General features: G+C 36.8%; 1 protein-coding gene across 1 annotated transcript in view; it reads left to right on the top strand.

Annotated features, from left to right (window-relative positions):
• Positions 1-22,606, top strand: part of CLPX (caseinolytic mitochondrial matrix peptidase chaperone subunit X) — a 37,151-nt gene that overhangs the window by 8,914 nt on the left and 5,631 nt on the right. The window contains exons 4-11 of the mRNA XM_061158049.1: positions 4,237-4,391; positions 7,167-7,326; positions 8,723-8,764; positions 12,444-12,620; positions 12,754-12,918; positions 13,750-13,838; positions 14,806-14,970; positions 21,676-21,975. Of these exons, the coding sequence (XP_061014032.1) occupies positions 4,237-4,391; positions 7,167-7,326; positions 8,723-8,764; positions 12,444-12,620; positions 12,754-12,918; positions 13,750-13,838; positions 14,806-14,970; positions 21,676-21,975 (1,253 nt within the window). The remainder of the gene's footprint in view (positions 1-4,236; positions 4,392-7,166; positions 7,327-8,722; positions 8,765-12,443; positions 12,621-12,753; positions 12,919-13,749; positions 13,839-14,805; positions 14,971-21,675; positions 21,976-22,606) is intronic.

Consider the following 22,606-nt stretch of genomic DNA (forward strand, 5'->3'; position numbering starts at 1 on the left):
CAGGAAGATCCCCTGGAGAGGGGATAGGCTACCCACTCCTGTATTCTTGGGCTTCCCTGGTCGTTCAGATGGAAAAGAATTGACTTGCAATATGGGACACCCGGGTTTTATCCCTGTGTTGTGAAGATCCCCTGGAGAAGGGAATGGCAACCCACTCCAGTATTCTTACCTGGAGAACCTCCATGGACAGAGGAGCCTGGTGGGCTACAGTCTGTGGTCCCAAAGAGGGGGACACGACTGAGCGACTTTACAGCACATAGATGTCCCATTTTACAACCCCACTAACAAGGTAGGTATAAGGGTTCTAATTTCTTTACATCCTCAACATTTATGTCTTTTTTTTTTTATTATAGCCATCATAGGAATAGGAAGTGGTATTGATACCTCATCATGGTTGTGATCTACATTTCCCTAATGACTAGATGTTAAATATCTTTTCATGTGCTTGTTGACTATTTGTATGTCTTCTTTGGAGAAGACTACACTTTCTGTCCATTTTTAGGTTGGGTTATCTTTTTTCTTTTGTGTGTGTGTGTGTGGGTTATCTGTTTATTGTTGAGGTGGAAGAGTTCTTTATTCTGAATACTGGGCCCTTATCTAGATTCCTGATTTGCAAATATTTTTCTTATCCTATGGGTAGTTCTTTATTTTTAAATGCTATATAGGAGTCAGTTAACTTTTACTATAAAGACCGAATAGTAAATATTTTAGACTTTATGGGCCATATGGTCTCTGTTGTGACTTTTCTCCTTTATTGTTACCGTGCAAAAGCAACCATAGACAGTGTAAAGGAGTGAAATTGGCTGTATTCCAATAAAGTTTTGTGTATGACACTGAAATTTGAGTTTCATTAACTTTCATTGTCATTTTTTTAAATGTAAAAGCTGTTCTTAGCTCATTGATCTTCCTGTACATATTTCATCTCACAAATATGTTTATAGTGATTTTTATGTTTTCTTATAGTGGTACCACTGTTGCTTGACTGACTTTGTTGAAATAAAATACCATTTCTGTTGGTCCCATTATGAGTATTTAGAAAATCATCAGAAATTTAAATAATATCTAAGATTGTTGATTATAAGGATATATATTAATTTTTCTTTGCCCTTTAAAAAAATAACTTTATGAATAGTGTCCCTAGTTTTATTTAAGGTAGAGCCTTTAGTTGTGGGATTTTTTATTTTGGGCTTTTCTTGGGATTTTTATTTTTTTAATTTTTTAATTTTTATTTTTTAAAGATATTTATTTATTTGTTTGTTGTATTTATTTGTTTGGATTGTGTTGGTTCTTAGTTGCGGCATGCAGGATCTTCATTGCATCATGCGGGATCTTTCATTGCAGTGCACGGACTCTCTAGTTGTGGCGTGTGGGCTCTGGAGCACGTGGCTCTGCAGCCCATGGGCTTAGCAATTGTGGTGCACGTGGACCCAGCTTCTCCACAGCATGTGGGATCCCAGTTCCTGGACCAGGGATCAAACTGGCGTCCCCTACATTGCAAGGTGGATTCTTAACCACTGGACCACCACGGAAATCCCTCTTGGGATTTTAAAAAAATTTCTTTCTTATTTAACTTAAGGGGGAAATTGAGGTATAATTTATATACAGACAAGGAAAGAAAATGCATGGATTCTAAGTGTACAGTGTGATGGATATACATACCAATATTCACAGCACCCCAAAAGGCTCCCTCATGTTCTTTCCTAGTCACTAACCTCTTTTCCCCCAATGTAACCACTACTTTGACCTTCATCACTGGAGATTGGTTTTGCCTGTTTTTGTACTTCATTTAAATAGTTATACTGCACCTTCTCTTGCTTTTGGATGGAGCTTTTAGTTTTTACTTTTATGTATATAATATTTTTTGAAGGCTTACTGTAATTATCTGTCTCATAGAGTGAGGATAAACTTTTATGCAGTGGTTTGGAGATTTTATCTTTGACCCTGAAACGTTTTCAGAGTTATGAAGAACTTTCATTTAAACAAATATCCTGAAAAAGTTTTTACTAACGTAATCTTTCATCTGTTGTTGATATACTATGCAAGCATGTTTATTGGCGTCAGTATTCTGTTTGTAAGGGAATATAGAATACCTGTAGTCATCATTTCAAGTGAGGTTTATTTACCCCCTGAAAATTTAACAAAATCAGATTTTGCCCCTTGTTTTTAGGAGTAAAAAGTATGCATTGCAATGTTTGTTTACTTGTTTTCCTGAAATAGCATTTTGATAAGTTGAACTTGGTTATATGTTGAATGTGTTTCAGTGTAAAACAGTATTGCAAATATCAGGTAGAATTTAAGCAACCCTTCAAAGAGGAATGAGGAATAAGCAAAGAGGAATGTTTTTTGTCGGTGTTTCTCTTTCCATTTGACCTAATTTCTTCAGAGAAATATTTTGTTCTTGTGTTCTCCGGCCAGATTTTCCGGTGACACAGCCTGAACTAGATTAGAGGCTTCCCTGCCCTTTAATCCTTGCCCTGTTTACTACCATCAGTAACAATTATAAACTGGTGCCTGGTCAAAATATAAAGCCACTATCTTTTCCATTGATGGGAATTGGTGATAATGAATTTTGACTTGTGTTAATCAAAAGTACTTGAAATAGCTTGATCTTTTTCCTTAGGGAAGCCTTACTAGGTGATTGATGAATGGAATACAGAAGTGATCCCTCATCTAGTTTAAAATTTGTGGCTAGAATTTGTCCAGAATGTATATTTTTGATTGGCTTTTTGTTTAAGAGCAGACATTAATAATTAAATTGGTTGAATTAGTAATTAAATTTATTTTTAAATGTGGTATTGTCTATTTTTTTAAACTTCGATTATTTTGTGAAGATTGAGGTGTGCTTGCCAGTGCAGTTTTTTTTTGTAATCTGTGGATAGGTAGTTATAATATTCCCAAAGGACAGCGATTCCCATAGTTTAAAAAATCCTTTTTCTTTGCTTTTGTTTAGTTAGGTTATACAAAGTTAACACCAAAATGTATTACTAGACCTACCAACATGTAACTAATTCCTGTGTATAGTTTGCTCTGAATCTGTTAATAGTCTATATTGGATTCTCTACCATGCTGCTTTCTGAGGTCCTTGGTTACCATTAGTGGAATTAGGCTTAGAGAAGATTGAGAATATGTGCCTGTATCTGAAAAGAGAAAAAAGAGGAAATCACTTTGTTTTAAACACAAGATATCTCCAGTGATGCCTTGGAACTGAGAAACCCATTTCATCTTCACTTTTAACTGCCCTGCCCAGTTTCCAAAAGCTGTATGATTATATTTTGTTAGTTTCTTAGTGGTGTTTTTTTTTAAAAATGTATTTATTTATTTGACAGTGTTGGGTCTTGGTTGCAGCATATGGGATCTGTGTTGCAGCATAGGGGATCTTGCGTTGTTCGCGGACTCTCCAGCTGTGGTGCATGGGCTTAGTTCCCCATGACATGTGGGATCTTACTTCCCTGACCAGGGATTGAGCCTGTGTCCCCTGCATTGCAAGGCAGATTCTTAACCTCTGGACCACCAGGAAGTCCCAGTTTCTTAGTGGTTTTTAGGTCAAAGAAATAGGAATTAGTGGAATAAAGATAATAAGAACAGTATAAAATAATTTTATATATTTACCAAGTCAAGGTCTTAAAAATGCTCATAAGTTTGAAAAGAACCTTAAGAATGTATATATATTTTACATTTTTTAGGGATTAAAATGGATTTTTTCTCTTTCAACTTTTGTGTTTGTAATTTCTTGTAGTAAAATGTTAATTTTATTACAGATTAATTTATTTGTACTTTACTTTTTCCCCACAGTTTATTCATTCTAGTATTTGAATAAAATAATTAATACAGTGGTAGTTTTAAAAATTAACTTTAGCGAATTCCCTGGTAATGGTTAAATGACACCCCACTTTCACTGCCAAGGGCCCGGGTTCAGTCCTTTGCTGGGGAACTAAGATCTTGCGAACTGTGCATTTCCCCACCCCCCCAAAGAAAAACCCAAAACTTTAGTGAATGGAGAAGTCGAAAAAATTTCAACCAGTCTTTTCTCTAGATAAAATCTGTCACACCTAGCTGAAATGAATAGAATGTAGTTTACTGAACTCACATTTATCATCTATTTTAGGTACAAATTAGGCTGGCTGTTGTGACTAGTGGAGTGAACTACAAGTTTTTTGTCAAGTACATAGGTTTCCATTTTCAACAAGTCTTTAAAGTTAAATAGTATTTGAGTTATTTTTCTCTGTCCTTTTACAGCATCCACCCGCTTTGTGAAGTGTGAAAAATGTCATCATTTTTTTGTTGTGTTATCAGAAGCAGACTCAAAGAAAAGCATAATTAAAGAACCTGAATCAGCAGCAGAAGCTGTAAAATTGGCATTCCAACAGAAACCACCTCCTCCCCCCAAGAAGGTATAAGTCCTCGCTCAGTGTTATGAACATTTCATCTTGAAAACATTTCATTGCTCCTCTCTCTCCAGTTTGTATTGAATCTTAATACTAGTATGTAAACAAGTTTTGTAAGTTCTTTATAATATAGGCTGTGTCTGGCTAAATTTTTACTAATATTTGATACTTGAAATTTAGGTATAGGATGCATCATGATTATTGTATTCATAGCAATGAAATACAGCTGATGATTAGTAGTGTTAATACTAAGTTAATCGAAAATGACATCCTTAAAATAGAACAGCTGGGGATTTGTTTTTGTTAGTTTGGGTCCCGAAATAACAGCAGCCTACAGTTTTTCCCTCTTAAATTAATCTACTTTATTAGAGGTAAAACAGCCTCAGACTAACAGTAGAAGCAAGTATTTTTTTCGTGACCAACGTGCCAGGGCACTCCTGTATAACATTGTGACTTTTGTGGTGTTGGCGCTTTCTTGAAGTCTCAGGTGGATTGTGATTTAGCCATGTGAGACACGGCAGAGTATACCACCGGCTTCATTGGGTACTTGGTGTGTGCTTTCTGGGGAGGAGGAGCCTTGCTTCTGGGCTGTGTTATTATCTCTGGCCACGTTTCAGGTGGTGTTTGCACACTTATTTCTCACCCTCTGTTTTCTTTGACTTTTTAGATACCAGTGCATTTGTTTCTGCAAATGTGCTAAATCGTGGGTGTAATTCATGAGGAATGATGATTTTTAAAAACCATAACAACATATATATGGTCAACCATTATAGAATTTGTTATGTAAAAATAATGGGGGAAAATATAGCTATTAAGCTTTATGTTCCTCACTAATTTGTATAGACTTCAGAATCTGAGTCGGAGTTCTAGAGAATAAAGTTCTAGAAAATAACTCTCTTCAGGAGTTGGTGAATATTAGCAGTTAACTTCTGTTAACTAAAAGCTGAAAGAATTTACCCTAGGTACTAAGCCATTGGCAATAACCAAATTTCATATAGAGCTTTAGTTTCTACCAAGAATAAGAGTTTTAGATTGCCATTTAGATAAATGCATAGCTTTAAAGTTAATATCTGAGAAAAAGCTAAGTTTTTGTGAGTATTAAAGCACATTGATACAGGTGGTATAATGATTTTTGAGTATATAATGCCTATTTTATTCTTAAAAATTCTTAAAGAGATAGGAATACCAGACCACCTTACCTGCCTCCTGAGAAATCTGTATGCAGGTCAAGAAGCAACAGTTAGAACTGGACATGGAACAACAGACTGGTTCCAAATCAGGAAAGGAGTATGTCAAAGCTCTATATTGTCACCCTGCTTATTTAACTTATATGCAGAGTACATCATATGAAATGCTGAGCTAGATGAAGCAAAAGCTGGAATCAAGATTGCCGGGAGAAATATCAATAACCTTAGATATGCAGATGATACCACCCTTATGGCAGAAAGCAAAGAAGAACTAAAGAGCCTCTTGATGAAAGAGGAGAGTGAAAAAACTGGCTTAAAACTCAACATTCAGAAAACTAAGATCATGGCATCCGGTACCATCACTTCATGGCAAATAGATGGGGAAACAATGGAAACAGTGACAGACTTTATTTTCTTGGGCTGCAAAATCACTGTGAACAGTGACTGCAGCCAGGAAATTAAAAGACACTTGCTCCTTTGAAGAAAAGCTATGAGCAACTTAGACAGCATATTAAAAAGCAGAGAATTACTTTGGCGACAAAAGTCCGTTTAGTCAGAGCTATGGTTTTCCCAATAGTCATGTATGGATATGAGAGTTAGACTATAAAGAAAGCTGAGCACTGAAGAATTGATGCTTTTGAACTGTGGTATTGGAGAAGACTCTTGAGAGTCCCTTGGACTGTAAGGAGATCCAACCAGTCAGTCTTAAGGGAAATCAGTCCTGAATATTCATTGGAAGGACTGATGCTGAAGCTGAAACTGCAATACTTTGGCCACCTGATGCAAAGAACTGACTCACTGGAAAAGACACTGATGCTGAGAAAGATTGAGGGGAGGAGGAGATGGTTGGATGGCATCACTCACTCAATGGACATGAGTTTGAGCAAACTCTGGGAGTTGGTGATGGACAGGGAAGCGTGGTGTGCTGTAGTCCATGGGGTTGCAAAGAGTTGGACATGATTGAGCAGCTGAACTGAACTGAATGCCTATTTTGAAAAAATTTGTTTTATAATGTAATCTTTGTGAATAATATTATTCATATGATTGAAAGAGGTGTAAAAAAGATTTTTAAAATTGATTTCATTAATGATAACAGCTTTAGACCCATGGTAGCAAGTGTAGGTATTCTAATTGGCTTTAATATTAACTTTCAAAAATTAGGATCATTGGCATTGTTTATAGAATAGAAACTGGCATAGCACTGGGAAAGTACAGGAATACTTTGTTAAGCTAGAGAACAAATGAATGGTGTGTTGTATCTTTAAGGTCTGGGGCCTCTGAAATCATTGCTGCATAATGTATCATGCCCTTGGCATTTTGTTTTGAATGAGAGTCTTTGTTCAAATTTAAAACTGTAAGCAAATGAGTTCAGTATTTAAGACTTCTCTGTGGTCCCGTGGTTAACTCTGCACTTCCACTGCAGGGGACACAGGTTCCGTCCCTGGTAGGGAAAGTTTGTGCTGTGTGGTGCTGCCCCCCACCAAAAATAAAAAGTGCTCGGTATTTAACTCTAATGTGTATATATTGTGATAACTCTAATGTGGATATATTGTGATGACTTACAGTAAATTGTTCATTTCTAATAATTTTTCAGATTTATAACTACCTCGACAAGTACGTTGTTGGCCAGTCATTTGCCAAGAAGGTGCTTTCAGTAGCTGTATACAATCATTACAAGAGAATATATAATAATATCCCAGCTAATCTGAGACAGCAGGCAGAAGTTGAGAAACAGACATCATTAACACCTAGAGGTTAGTGTTTTGATAATTGACCAAAATAGAGATTACTGTGCTTAGAGGTAATCCTTATTTGCAGCTCTTTGCTTTGGTCTTAAAATACTTGTAGTACAGTACAGTATTTTTCAAAATACAGGTTGCTTCCCATTAGTGGTTCATGAAATCATTACAGTTCATTTCCAACAGCATTTAAAAAAGAGAGTTAATAAGTGTGAGTAGAAAATACCAGAGTCTGTTAACTTGTTAAGTATTATTTCTTAAAACTTTTTTTTGGGTATATGTGCTTGGGTTCTTGTGTACAAATTGAGACATCATTTTTGAGTTGTAGACTTGACCACAGGTAGTTCTTGTTGACTAGATCATTGCAGTGTTCTGTATACAACTCTTGAGTTCTTCTCTTTGGGGTTCAGGACACAGAACTTAATTTTCCTAAGTCAGAGATATATGGAAATGGTACCTCTTATAGAACATATTCAGCACTCTTTCTGTTTTGGCCTCAGCTACACAGTGCAAGGTTCAGGGCAAATTTGTAAGTGATTCAAAGTATAGTTTCTATTAATGATAGATTCTAATGCACCAACATACTGTGTAATGTCAACTTACTATGGACATGTATATGTTATATTAACAGAGTGATTTTATTTAAAAAACTATGAATACAGTAAAATGTAAATACTTTAAGGGTTTTTTTTTTTTTTTTGGCTGCTGCTAGGGAGCTGTAATTTTGGAGTTGTCCTACAGATATCTATTGTTTACATTCTTTTAGCTATGTTATAATTTTATGGAGTTTTGCTAAGTACTTTTAGTATTAAATTACTTTTAGTAGGTACTAATATTATAATTTATTGCCTTAATGAAGACACTTGTTCACTGCTTGAACTTACTGCAAAGCATTTACATAGTAGGATCAATTACTTTTTTAGGAAGTATAAATTATAGTAACTGATGAAGGACCTGGGACGTTTATGACTTATAAGGTCCAAATATCATTGTTTGGTCATGGAGCAAAATAATTTTTCTGATTCCGTCAGTCAACAAATTAATAGTCAAGCTCTTCTAGGTGCTGGAAAAGCAAATGGTTATATGGTCTTTATAATATGAGGGATTTAAATTCTTATTGAAGACCTAAATTACTACATTTCTTTTCTTAAAATAAATAGCAACTTTGTATTTGACAGATGTGAATATTGGCAACTATACAGCCATCATTAAGCATGTTTGGGTTTTTTTTTTTTAGTACAGAAAAGAGGTAGCATATAAATTCTTTCATAATTTATAGAAAGCTGAAAAAACTAATGAACATATTCTTTATATTTGGAAGAGGGCAAGAAGTGGAATACTCCTTGTTTGTTCCCCTAAATTAAGCAAATATATAATATTTTCATGTTGCCATTTTCATCCTCTTTCTTAGAGTTAGAAATAAGAAGACGGGAGGATGAGTACAGATTTACAAGTAAGTGACCTCTCTTCAGGTCCTCCTCTGTAACCATTCTTCCTTTTTAGATTTACCTCAGTGAAGTTTGTCAGCACTAGTTGTGATAGATACGTACTTTGTGTGTTACTAAGAAAGGCATTGTATGTTATCTAAACCTGTTTGTTATACATGGCATATATAACTTTGGAACAGTTTCATAGGTAATTTGTGTAGTTAATAGATGTTGGGTTATTGTAGATATTTGATTTTATCTTTTCTGTTGTGCTATTTCGTATAACGTAAAGAAATAAGTATTGTATGTAGTTTCCCTCTATAAATCTAGATCTGCATATTACCAAAAGTTGTGTTTTTAAAAATTTGTACCTTGAATGTTATATCCTTTTTTTCCTTAAAAAAAAAAACAATTTAAGTTAATCTGCCTGTAAGTGACAGATTTTAAGGGAGGTATATTATCTTTCAGCTACTCTTTGCCAGAAACTACATTGTTTATTTTTTGGTGTTTATGAAACTTAGTGTAGGCTTACAAATTATGCATAACCTCCAGCTCACTATTGAGAGCTCTAGACTGCCCCTAAAAGCATCAGGTGGTCTGATGGAGGGTATGGAATGACCTGATACACCAATGATAGTGGCCATTCTGATGTCTTACACTCATTTCTTTGGAGGTGGAGATAGCTGCTACACAAAGAAAGGGTGAAGGTTCCAAAGTTACCATAAAAAGATTCATGTTGTCACAAAAGACAAAATAGATAAACCAGTGTGAACATTTTTCACTTAAAAGTTTGATAAGTTTACATTTGCCTTTGAACCAAACAGTATTACACATCTAATATTTGAACATCAGAATATTGTACTGTCTATTCAGGATGAGCCATGAGAACATAATGAGTTCAGCAACTCTGGCATGAGATTTATTACATGTAATAAAATATGCTGTCATTATATATTCATAATTTTGGGCAGGTGGCTGGTGAAACTAGTATGAATTAGTAAAGTCTATCATAGTGATTTAATACAAATGTTAACAAGTAATAGTATTTAAGGATGTAAGCAAAATAATTTGTAATTACATATATTGATTGACTTAGAAATTTATGTTTTTAGAGCTTATGTAGCATTTACTTTCATATATAATTTAGTCTTCTCCTATGTGGGGTATTAGGTTCTAATGTTAGGACATTGGGCCAAAGTCATATATAGTTCAAATATTCTTGGAAATTCCTTTGGAAATCACATGTTAGAGATCAATATGTGTCTCTTTAACATTTTAAGACTGATGGTTTCTTCCCCTCATCATTGGAACATAAATTTTTCTGATGTTAAATACCAGATGAACTAGTTGGCTTGCATATAAGGGCTATGTTATACAGATACTTACACACTAGGAAAATAGTAATACTAAAAGAAAATTCTTCCAAAGCACATGTAAAACTATCTGCCAGGCACTGTTTTAAGCATTTTACACATATATACTCATTTCATCTTCCCCAAGCCTATTAGACAGAAACGATTATTTTCACCACCATTTTACATATAAGAAAGTTGAAGCACAGAAATTTTAAGTTTTGCCCAGGGCCCTATTGCTCCATACAACTAACTATTCTAGCCTGCTTACTTCATAGTCCTCATTATAAAGAGCTACTTAGGCAGTAGGAGATGTGCATGAACAGAGACTTAACTGAAAGAACAGGAGTGTTTTCTCAAGTTTACCCTGGGGCATATTTTCATAAATGGAATGACAAACATCATTTGTTCTGTACTATTTAAACTATTCCTCTTTTTAAAAAAACTTAAATCATAAAGTTGAATATATGTGTCATGTGATTCCACTGTAGGTAATATGCTTCTTACAATTTTGTTCAAGTTACCTAAATCATCTTTTCCCCATTGGGCAGACCTATTCTTCAGCCAAGCACCTCCTTCAGTTGAGTTGAGTTGAGTTCAGTTCAGTTCAGTTCAGTCACTCAGTCGTGTCCGACTCTTTGCGACCGCATGAATCGGAGCACGCCAGGCCTCCCTGTCCATCACCAACTCCTGGAGTCCACCCAAACCCATGTCCATCGAGTCGGTGATGCCATCCAGCCATCTCATCCTCTGTCGTCCCCTTCTTCTCCTGCCCCCAGTCCCTCCCAGCATCAGGGTCTTTTCCAATGAGTCAACTCTTCGAATGAGGTGGCCATAGTATTGGAGTTTCAGCTTCACCATCAGTCCTTCCAGTGAACACCCAGGACTGACCACCTTCAGGATGGACTGGTTGGATCTCCTTGCACCTCCTTATGCTGTCACAATTCCTAACTAGATTTTGCTGAAAGTTAAAAAGAAAAGTTTTTTTTTTAATTTTTTTTGCTTGGTAGGGGACAGCTAGCTAACTGAAGACTGTGTTTATTTTAACCTGATCTGAATTGTAATGAGGCATAGCATTGTGCATTATTCACTGACCATTAACCCTCAAATGTAGTACAGTTTAATTAAATTCAAATGTTTATTTAATGCCTATTATTTTTGGTGACGAGAATAACCCTTTACCAAAGGATGTGACCCAAAGATAGTTTGAAAATGACTGCCAGATGGAACAGGATTTCAGTAGTATGTTTGCTGAACATCTGTCTGTTGGTTTGCTTAAAATAATAAGGCATTGGAAAATACTGATATTCTTAGAAACAAGTTACAACTAAATCTAGAAAATACAGACATATGATACGAGCCCAGGTACCTTAAATGCTGAGGACCAGGAGCAATGTGGATATTTACAAATCTAGCTAGTTGAAAAGAGTATTGGGATTCTTTCCTTCAGCTGAGAGGGTTAGAATAAGATTTTTTTAGAAAGGGATCCAGCTGATAAACTCTTGGTTCACCAGCACTATAATTCCTGTATAATTAACATTGTATGTCTGATAAAGGAAAGGCAGTGATCCAGTTGAGATCCTGTAAAATCAGAAATTCAGGCAGGACCAGGGATAATGAGTCTTACCATACTTGGTGTCTCTGGTAGACTCACAGCAGCATTTTTAAGTGTGGAAGAGGTAGAGTATTTCACTAAGGAAGCAGGCTCAGTAAAGCCAAGTGACTTGCCGTGTTCCTATGATAGAGCTGAGACTAGAACCCAAGCTTTCTATTTCTCAGTTCAATGTTTTACCCTTTCTCTACAACACTGTTTCTTTTCATTTGTACAAGTATGTGTACATATACCTTTGTCTTTCAGAGTGCCTCCAAATCAATTGCATTTTGTTCTTAAACCTCCAGTCATATGTCTAAAATTGACAGGGCAGGTGTTAGCCGTTTTATAGATTAGGGCACAGAAACACAAAGTGTGTATGATGATATAGCTCAGGATCATATAGCTATTCAGAGGCAAAGAAAGGACCAAATTTCTGAAGCTTTCTGATTCCTGACACTGTTCTCCTTCTGTTATACTGCCTTCTTTTCAGTAAAAGGATATTCTTCATACAGTTTATATAAATAAGGAAGGTAAAAAGAATACATTTCCTTTGCTTGAGGTTCTGTGAATAATCATCATGTATTACACATTTGTCATTAGATAATTTGAGGCTTCCTTCTCTTTTAGGTAAGACAAAAAATGTCAGAATATTTACTTGTTTTTTTTCTAAATAAGTAATTGGTTTTAGATGTAAGGTTTTATTGGGCATTTTTTCAGGTGAAAGCAAATGAAGCTCTGATACATTTGGCATTTTTTCAGAGTTGCTTCAAATTGCTGGAATTAGTCCACATGGTAATGCTTTAGGAGCATCAGTGCAGCAACAGGTAAATCAACAAATACCTCAGGAAAAACGAGGAGGTGAAGTATTGGATTCTTCCCATGATGACATCAAGCTTGAAAAGAGTAATATTTTGCTGCTTGGACCAACTGGGTCAGGTAAATAACTTACTTAAAAATTTACCACTCATTTAAGAAGATAGAATATAAATGTAACCAGTGTCTTATGACTGGGGTATTCTTACTCTTAAGAAGAAAACCTAAGGCCTATTGTTACTGTTTCTATTCATAGGTAAAACTCTTCTGGCACAAACTCTAGCTAAATGCCTTGATGTCCCTTTTGCTATCTGTGACTGTACCACTTTGACTCAGGCTGGATATGTAGGTGAAGATATTGAATCTGTGATTGCCAAGCTGCTCCAGGATGCCAATTATAATGTAGAAAAAGCACAACAAGGTATGTTTCAGCAAGTTTGTCTGTCCTCAGATATAGTCTGTTGAGGAAGCAGTCTAATAGCAAGAGATAATATATTTTTTGTTTTGAGTCAAGGAGTAAAATTCAGTAACTATATAAGTAGCTATGTTTAAGTTTTCTAGCATACTGAGGGCCACAAAGTTTGCTTTGTATTATTGTCTTAAGGTGGCAATACTACTACAGTGAAAACAGGCCAAATTATTTATTCCATTCTGTTCTAACTTTCCTCCAGACTCCTAATGCTGAAATGGGTTGGGGGAGGGGGAAAAGATAAGTGCAAGAGAGTGCAAGATGTATATAGAAACATAATAACTTGTCTGCCTAGGGAGTGTCATAGATGCTACATTTCTCCTTTCCCTCTCTATCATCTCTCCTTGTTTACATGGAGAAGCTTGACAGCTTCCTGTCTAAATTCCTTTAAGACAAGAATATAGATGGAAAAAATAAGCTGAAGTTTAGCTAGTACCAGCCCTGTATCCACCTTTTGCTTTCATGCTGTACCTCTATCTCTGCTTCTTAGAATAAAGAACCTGAAAACATCAGTGGGTAGCTAACTATAACAGTCATAGAGAATTGGTAATCTTACCCAAGTGTTATTTTTACCCAAATGATGTAAGAATAAATTATAAAACATTTACACAAAATGATGTGTGGAAAAGTTGGCAGTATATTTTTATTGTATTAAACTATTGCATATGTTGTGTTAAAGATTAAATACCTTACCTTGCTCTCTAGCTACCTAGCCTTTTAAAGCTTAGGTTGTCTTATGCATGTCTTTTTCATATTATAAATAGAATCCTCCTTAAATTATAGGAATTGTCTTTCTGGATGAAGTAGATAAGATTGGCAGTGTGCCAGGCATTCATCAGTTACGGGATGTAGGTGGAGAAGGCGTTCAGCAAGTAAGCAGTTGAATATTTTGTTCAAGCCCACTAAAAGGAAGGGAATACATCAGCCTCCCAAATATTGTACGTTTGGTTTCACATTCAATTAGATTCTGTTTTATTTCTCCCACTCTAAACTTCCCAGACTATTTAGTTCAGATCCTAAGAGAAAGCTGTTGGCGATTTTAAATACCTAATTACCTTTGTTAGGAAATTAAAGATATTTTAAAGAAGTAAATGAAATTTAATTTTTGTTGGCTTATTCCACCAAGACCCAGTTAAACATTTCTAAAGGACGCTTGAAGAAAGTTCTGATTCTAACTAGGCATAAATGAACTATGTACGTGTATTTTATTCTTTTCACTTAGTTAGAAGATAAAATAGTGCTCTATTCCTTGTAGAGTCATAATTAAAGTCATAATGATCTGTTGATTAACTTGACTTTTTACTGGTAACTAATTATGACATAAACTACAGGGTAAGGAAAATTGCTTTTGTTTTTTGACCAGGACATAGAGAAGTCCAATCACACATATAAAATGTGCTAGGTAATTTTTTTTATAAAGGTGTTTCAAAATACAGCTATTCTCAAAGTTTAACACTAAAAGTAGAGTAGAATTTTAGTAGAAAGATGAATCTTCAAATATTTTCAAATTTTGGATGTTCCCATGTGGTTGGATAGCATTTTAGAGAGTCCTAATTCTGTCTTTATGTTAGAATTATGTCTTTACCATCAAAAACAACCTCTCAGGTTGATTGTTTTGTGAACGCATCAGGAGTCCTACACTATTCCAAATAAATTTATGAATAATTAAATATGATAGTATGTTAGATTTTCATGTTAGTTATAGAAATGTGGAGGTGTTCTTCAGTTGTACTCATTGACCATACCCGCATATTATTTTCCCCATTGAATCACATTACTTAAGTGTAATAAATAATACACTTATATAATGATGCCATAAGTCATTTTTTCTTTATTTAGGGCTTATTAAAACTATTGGAAGGCACAATAGTCAATGTTCCAGAAAAGAATTCCCGTAAGCTACGTGGAGAAACGGTACAAGTCGATACAACCAATGTTCTGTTTGTTGCGTCTGGTGCTTTCAATGGTTTGGACAGAATCATCAGCAGGAGAAAAAATGAAAAGGTAAGTTTTTCTGAATAGTTACTTGGAGAGCATTTAAAGTTAGAGGATAGACCCTCAGTTTCTAATCTTGTGTCTGCTTTCTGCCAGTTAGGTTTTCTTAGAGTACACCAGAAATATATTCCTAGTTATTTTTTAAATTTCAGAGTAGTGATTTGGAAGATTTCTAAATATCATCTTTATATTGGCATTTTTTAAGTGTGACTTGATGATTTTGATTGTATATTCATCTGAGTTTTTTTTATTATTTGAGGTAACTGCCAAATCAATAAAATTTCTACTCATTTCTCTTCCCAATTCACTAGAGCACAATAAAGAGCTTGTCTTCATTGCCCCTGCCCATATAGTCTTCATAGATCACTGCTGACATTCACAAGTGGAGGAAAGTAGTTTGGAGGTTGAGGGAGGGTTGTGATCTCACCTAATTTATAGATATTTCTTAAACATTCTTATAAGCCTTGATTTTAGCTGGAATTTATTTTTTCATATCCTCAAGGTTCATGCCCAGTACCTACTTATGATAAAACATAATATCAGCATAGTGGCACGAAGCCCCAAAACATGCCTATTTTCCATGCTTTTGTGTTTTACATAATAGCTGCAAATGATACGTTTTGTATAATATGTTCTACCTAAATGAATGTCTCATAGATCACCTCTTTTCTGTATTGCCTGCTCTGTCTCCTTGGCCTTACATGTTTAGTGGCAGTTTACTTGAGTTTTTTCGTTTGGTAGTAGTAGCTACTAAAGTAGCAGTTCAGTAGTAAAAAAATGGCCCTGCTGGTGGAGCAGTTGCCTGCGGTCGTTCCTTCGCACAGCCTAGATGAGAAACCTCCTGTAAGCCTACCAGCTGAGCCGTGTAGTGCTATTGCTTCTCAGCATCAGACCTTATTCAGCGTGGATAAGGTTCAGCTCAGTCGCTCAGTCATGTCCGACTCTTTGCTGCCCTATGAACTGCAGCATGCCAGGCCTCCCTGTTAGATTTTTATTTTTCATGTTTATCAATTTGTGTTTTTCTTGCTTTTGAAATTCTGCACAAGTTAGCCTAAAAAAATTAGAAGAAATTATTTCTTCTTGTGTGCATGCACATGTATGGGTATGAGAGAGATGGGGGAGGGTGGGAGATAGAACTTTATATTCGAAATTCTGTAACCAAAAGCAAGGACCATATTCTTATATTTATTTATAATTCATACTTGCAAATAAAATTGAAACTAGAAACATGTGGAAAAGAACAGTTAAAAGTAACGTTAGTAAAGAGATCAGAAACGGATAGAAGGTTTACGTCATTTCAACTTAGTGGAAATTAAGTCACTGTTATGGACTTCCCTGGTGGCTCAGAGAGTAAAGCGTCTGCCTACAATGTGGGGGATTGACCCGGGCTCAAGCCCTAGGTCGGGATGATCTCCTGGAGAAGGAAATGGCAGCCCACTCCAGTACTGTTGCCTGGAAAATCCCATGGACGGAGGAACCTGGTAGGTTACAGTTCATGGGGTCGCAAAGAGTTGGACATGACTGAGCAACTTCACTTTCACTTTCACTTTGTTTATCTTTGAACTTCTTAATGAAATTAGGGAGAAATCATGAGCTAGTTTTCATTCCCTGAAAGAGGAAGGGTATAATCTCTTCATGAGAGACAAAGATTTTAAAGGATAGATTTTTATGAAAAGAAGACAGTGATATGAGAGTCTTTAACAGTGATTTTATGAAGGGTTGAACACTTCCATTTGGCTATTGTTTTTATCAAACCTCATTGAAAGCCAGGCTTACAGTATTAAATAATAAACCTATATCCTAACCATATGAAAATGCTTGCAGTCCTAAGTTTTACTCCTATTGCCTTTGCTCATGTTTTCCCCTACCTCAGTTCAGTTGGCATTCTTTAAGATTTTGTTAAATCATTCTTTAAGATTTTGTTAATGATGAGTCACTTCCTTTGTGAGGACCTTCTTGGTCACTTCCTACCCTCCCTTCCCAGATTGTGCCTCTTTTCTTCCTTTCCACTGCTAAGGTTTCCTGCACAGTTGTCCTTCATTGCAGTTATGATGCTTTACTGTCTTCATGTGTTCTCAGACTTAGAGAATGAACCGGAGGGGAGGATGGGGGTAAGGAATAGTTAGGGAGTTTGGGATGGACATGTTCAGTTCAGTTGCTCAGTTGTGTCCGACTCTTTGCGACCCCATGGACTGAAGCACACCAGGCTTCCCTGTCTATCATCAACTCCCGGAGTTTGCTCAAACTCATGTCCATCGAGCCAGTGATACCATCCAACCATCCCATCCTCTATTGTCCCCTTCTCCTCCTGCCTTCAATCTTTCCCAGCATCAGGGTCTGTTCCAGTGAGTGAGTTCTTTGCATCAGGTGGTCAAAGTATTGGAGTTTCAGCTTCAGCATCAGTCCTTCCAATGAATATTCAGGACTGATTTCCTTTAGGATTGACTGGTTTGATCTCCTTACAGTCCAAGGCACTCTCAAGAGTCTTAACCAGTACCACAGTTCAGAAGAATCAATTCTTCAGCGCTTAGCTTTCTTTATAGTCCAACTCTCACGTCCATACATGACTACTGGAAAAGCCATAGTTTTAACCAGACGGACCTTTGTTGGCAAAGTAGTCTCTGCTTTTTAATGTGCTGTCTAGGTTGGTCATAGCTTTTGTTCCAAGGAGCAAGTATCTTTTAATATCATGGCTGCAGTCACCATCTGCAGTGATTTTAGAGACCAAGAAAAATAAAGTCTCTCACTGTTTCTCCATGTATTTGCCATGAAGTGATGGGACTTATTGCCATGATCTTTGTTTTTTGATTGTTGAGTTTTAAGCCAACTTTTTCACTCTCCTCTTTCACTTTCATCAAGAGGCTCTTTAGTTCTTCACTTTCTGCCATAAGGGTGGTGTCATCTGCATGTCATCTGGGTGGACATGTACACACTGCTATATTTAGAATGGATAACCAACAAGACCCTACTATATAGCACACAGAACTCTGCTCAGTGTAATGTGCCAGCCTGGATGTGAGGGGAGCTTGGGGGAGAATGGATACATACATATGTATGGCCGACTCCCTTTGCTGTTCCCCTTAAACTATCACAACACAGATAATCGGCTACCCCAATACAAAATAAAAAATTTAAAAATATATATATTTTTATGTGTTCTCACTATAAATAAACACCTTTAAGTTAGGATAAGGAATGTCTTCAGGTTTATATCCCCAGTGTTTTATAATAATGCTTAATAAGTGTCTATATATATGTATTTATAATATATATAAACCTTACACATGGACATCACCAAATGGTCAATACCAAAATCAGATTGATTACATTCTTTGTAACCGAAGATGGTGAAGCTGTATACAGTCGGCAAAAACAAGACTTGGAGCTGACTGTGGCTCAGGTTTTTAGCTTCTCTGCAAAATTCAAGCTTAACCTAAAGAAAGAGGGTAAAACCAACAGGCCAGTCAGGTACAACTTAAATCTCCTATGAATAACAGTGGAGGTGATGCATAGATTCAAGGGATTAGATCTAGTAAACTAGAGTGGCTGAGGAACTATGGACAGAGCTTGGTAATATTGTTCAGGAGACTGAACAAAACCATCCCAAAGAAAAAGAAAAGCAAGAAAGCTCAGTGGTTGCCTGAGGAGGCTTTACAAATAGCTGAAGAAAGAAGAGACGCAAAAAGCAAGGGAGAAAGGGAAAGGTACATCCAACTAAATGCAGAGTTCTAGAAAATAACAAAGAGAGACAAGAAGGCCTTCTTCAATGAACAGTGCAAAGAAATAGAGGAAAAACAGCAGAAGGGGAAAGACTAGAGATCTCCTTAAGAAAATTGAAAGTATCAGAGGAACATTTCATCCAAAGTTAGGCACAATAAAGGACAGAAACAGGTAAAGATCTAACAGAAGCAGAAGAGTTCAAGAAGAGATGGAAAGAATACATATAAGAACTGTACAGAAAAGATCTTAATGACCTGGATAACCATGATGGTGTTGGTATGGTCACTCACTCAGAGCCAGACATCCTGGAGTGTGAAGTCAAGTGGGCCTTATGAAGCACTGCTGCCAGTAAAGCTAGTGGAGGTGATGAAATTCCAGCAGAGCTATTTAAAGTCCTAAAAGATGGCTGCTCTTGAAGTGCTGCACTCAATATGTCAGCACATTTGGAAAACTCATCCTTGGCCACAGGACTGGAAAAGGTCCATCCTCATCCCAATTCCCAAGAAGGGCAGTACTAAAGAATGTTAAACCACCAGATAGTTGCACACATCTCCCATGCTAGTAAGGTCATGCTCAAAATCCTGCATGCTGGGCTTCAGCATTACATGAACTGAGAACTTCTAGATCTTCAAGCTGGATTTAGAAAAGGCAGAGAAACCAGAGGTCAAATTACCAGCATTCACTGGATCATAAAAGCAAGGGAATTCCAGAAAAACATTTACCTCTGTTTCATTGACTACGCTAAAGCCTTTGACTGTGTGGATCATAACAAACTGTGGAAAACTCTTAAAGAGATGGAAATACTGAACCATCTTACCTGTCTCCTGAGAAACCTGTATGCATCAGTTAGAACCTTGTATGGAAGAACTGACTGGTTGAGAAAGAAGTATGACAACGCTGTTTATTGTCACCCTGTTTATTTAACTTAGACACAGAGCATATCATGTGAAATGCTGGGCTGGATGAGTTAACAAGCTGGAATCAAGATATTAATAACTTCAGATATGTTGGATGATACCACTCTAACGGCCGAAAGTGAAGAGGAACTAAAGAACCTCTTGATGTGAGTGAAGGAGGGGAGTGAAAAAGCTGGCTTAAAACTCAGTATTTAAAAAAACTAAGATCATGGCATCCGGTCTCATCACTTCATGGCAAATAGATGGGGAAACAATGAAAACAGAGAGTTTATTTTCTTGGGCTCCAAAATCACTGCAAATGGTGACTGTAGCCACAAAATTAAAGGATGATTGCTCCTTGGAAGAAAAGCTATGACCAACCTAGACAGCATATTAAAAAGCAGAAAGATCACTTTGCCAACAAGTTCTGTGTAGTCAAAGCTATGATTTTTTCAGTAGTCATGTACAGATGTGGGAGTTGGGCCATAAAGAAGGCTGAGTGTGGATGAATTGATGCCTTCGAATTGTGGTGTTGGAGAAGACTCTTGAGAGTCCCTTGGACAACAAGATCAAACCAGTCAATCCTAAAGGAAATCAACCCTGAATATTTGTTGGAAGAAGGACTGATGCTGAAGCTGAAGCTCCAGTATTTGGACCACCTGATGCGAACAGCAGACTCATTGGAAAAGACCCTGACATTGGGAAAGATTGAAGGCAGCAGGAGAAGAGAGCGACAGAGGATGAGACGGTTGGATGCCACCACTGATTCAATGGACATGAACTTGGGCAAACTCCAGGAGATGGTGAGGGACAGGGAAGCCTGGCATGCTGCAGTCCATGGGGTTGTAAAGAGTTGGACGTGACTTGGCGACTGAACAACAGCACGCCTGCAGAGCAGAAGTGGAGACACCTAACTGAGGACAGACTTATGGACACGGCTGGAGCGGGAGGAAGGAGAGGGTGGGATGTATGGAGAGCGTACATGGAAACTTACATTACCATGTATGTAGCCAGTGGGAATTTGCTTTGTGATTCAGGGAGCTCATACTGGGGCTCGGTAAACCTGGTGGGGTGGGGAGGGAGGTGGGAGGGATGTTCAAGTGGGAGGGGACATGGGTAAACCTATGACTGATTCATGTTGATGTTTGGTAGAAACCAACAGAATACTGTAAAGCAGTTATCCTTCAATTAAAAATAATTTTTTTAAAAAGTACATCCTAAAAATTCTTTTTTAATGTTTACATTATTGAATGCAAAGTATTTTGCTTTCTGATAGAGTCACTGTCTGTATACACAGTTTAGAGTATTTAGAATGAATTTTTAACTTAGACTGTTTTCTTATATATCATGTACTTCTCTTGTACTTTTGACAAAAGTTGTATGACATATCAAAATCAAACTTTATGAGTTACCTGGAGTATAGTTCTTTATACTGAGTAAAGCAAGGTCCACACATCTTAGATATACAGCCTTTTGCAACAAAGTTACCATTTTGTTTGATGTCATCCTTACATGCTCTTTTTTAAAAATCTAACTCATACAGTGTTCTCACTCATCGTATAATCTGATAGTATGCAACCCCAAATCATGATTTTAATAGAATGCTTATCAATGACTTAAGACAATTGTGGATAATTTACTTGTAAGGCTGCTTGTTCCATAGGCCCTACTCCTGTTTAGAGTATTACAGAATTGACTTTGGTTACAAAATAATTACTACTATCTACTTTCTTGCACATTTTGGAAGTTATACTAGTCTAGAGGTCTTGGAAATGTCCTTCAATATCATAATCTGAGCTCTAAGGGACTTCCCTTCACAGCTCTTACCTATTTTTACTAGAATTCATTCTTCTGAGAGTTGGTTGGGTTCTCAGTTCTGAAGGCAGATAGACCTAAGTTTGAATTCTGGCTGTTAACCACTAGCAGAAATGAGAGCTTGGTCGAAGTACTTAACCTCTCTAAGCCTTTTTTATTCATTGTAAAATTTAAATGATAATACTTATTTCTGTTGCAAAGATCACGTGAGATATGCATGCAACATGCTGAACACCATGCAGCTTCATTCTGTTATTTGTAATACCTGTGTTTTCTTTGGCAGTATCTTGGATTTGGAACACCATCTAATCTGGGAAAAGGTAGAAGGGCTGCAGCTGCTGCCGACCTTGCCAATCGAAGTGGAGAATCAAATACTCACCAAGACATTGAAGAAAAAGATCGCTTATTACGTCATGTGGAAGCCAGAGATCTCATTGAGTTTGGCATGATTCCTGAGTTTGTGGGACGGTTGCCCGTGGTAGTTCCTCTGCATAGCCTAGATGAGAAAACACTTGTACAAATACTAACTGAGCCACGTAATGCTGTCATCCCTCAGTACCAAGCCTTATTCAGCATGGATAAGGTTAGATCTTTATTTTTTATACTTACTTATATGTTTTTTTTTGCTATATGTTAGCCTAAACTCTGCATATGTTAGCCTAACAAGTTAAAAATCAGCACTTCTCATCTGGAATACCAGCCTGTGTGTGAGCACTCAGTTGCTCAGTCGTATCTGACTCTTAGCCACACCATGGACTGTAGCCTGCCAGGCTCCTTTGTCCATGGAATTTTCCAGGCAAGAATGCTGAAGTGGGTTGCCATTTCCTTCTCCAGGGAATCTTCCCAGCCTAAGGAGACACAGGATTGAGCCTGTGTCTCCTGCATTGGCAGGCAGATTCTGTTGAAACAGGCCAGCCTATTACTCACTAAATATGGATCTAGGAATCAGGGAAGGCCCGTTGTATTGTGTTACACACTTATGAGTTGGCTTAAGTTTTTTCTTAAAGTCAGCACTGTAGCTTGAAGCCTAAGGATAGATATTGAGAGAAGTTATGCTAGCAGCCTACCACTAACCCCTCAAGCTAGGCACACAGAATTGTCTTTTCAGCCTTGATATTCTAAATCCTTTCATTATGACATGCTAGGTATATTTTTTCCTAAAGTTAGCTGTCACATCTACTTCTCTGCAGTCAGACACTTGGAGCCATATATCC

Source organism: Dama dama, chromosome 12, assembly GCF_033118175.1.
Source record: "Dama dama isolate Ldn47 chromosome 12, ASM3311817v1, whole genome shotgun sequence".
NCBI lineage: Eukaryota > Metazoa > Chordata > Mammalia > Artiodactyla > Cervidae > Dama > Dama dama.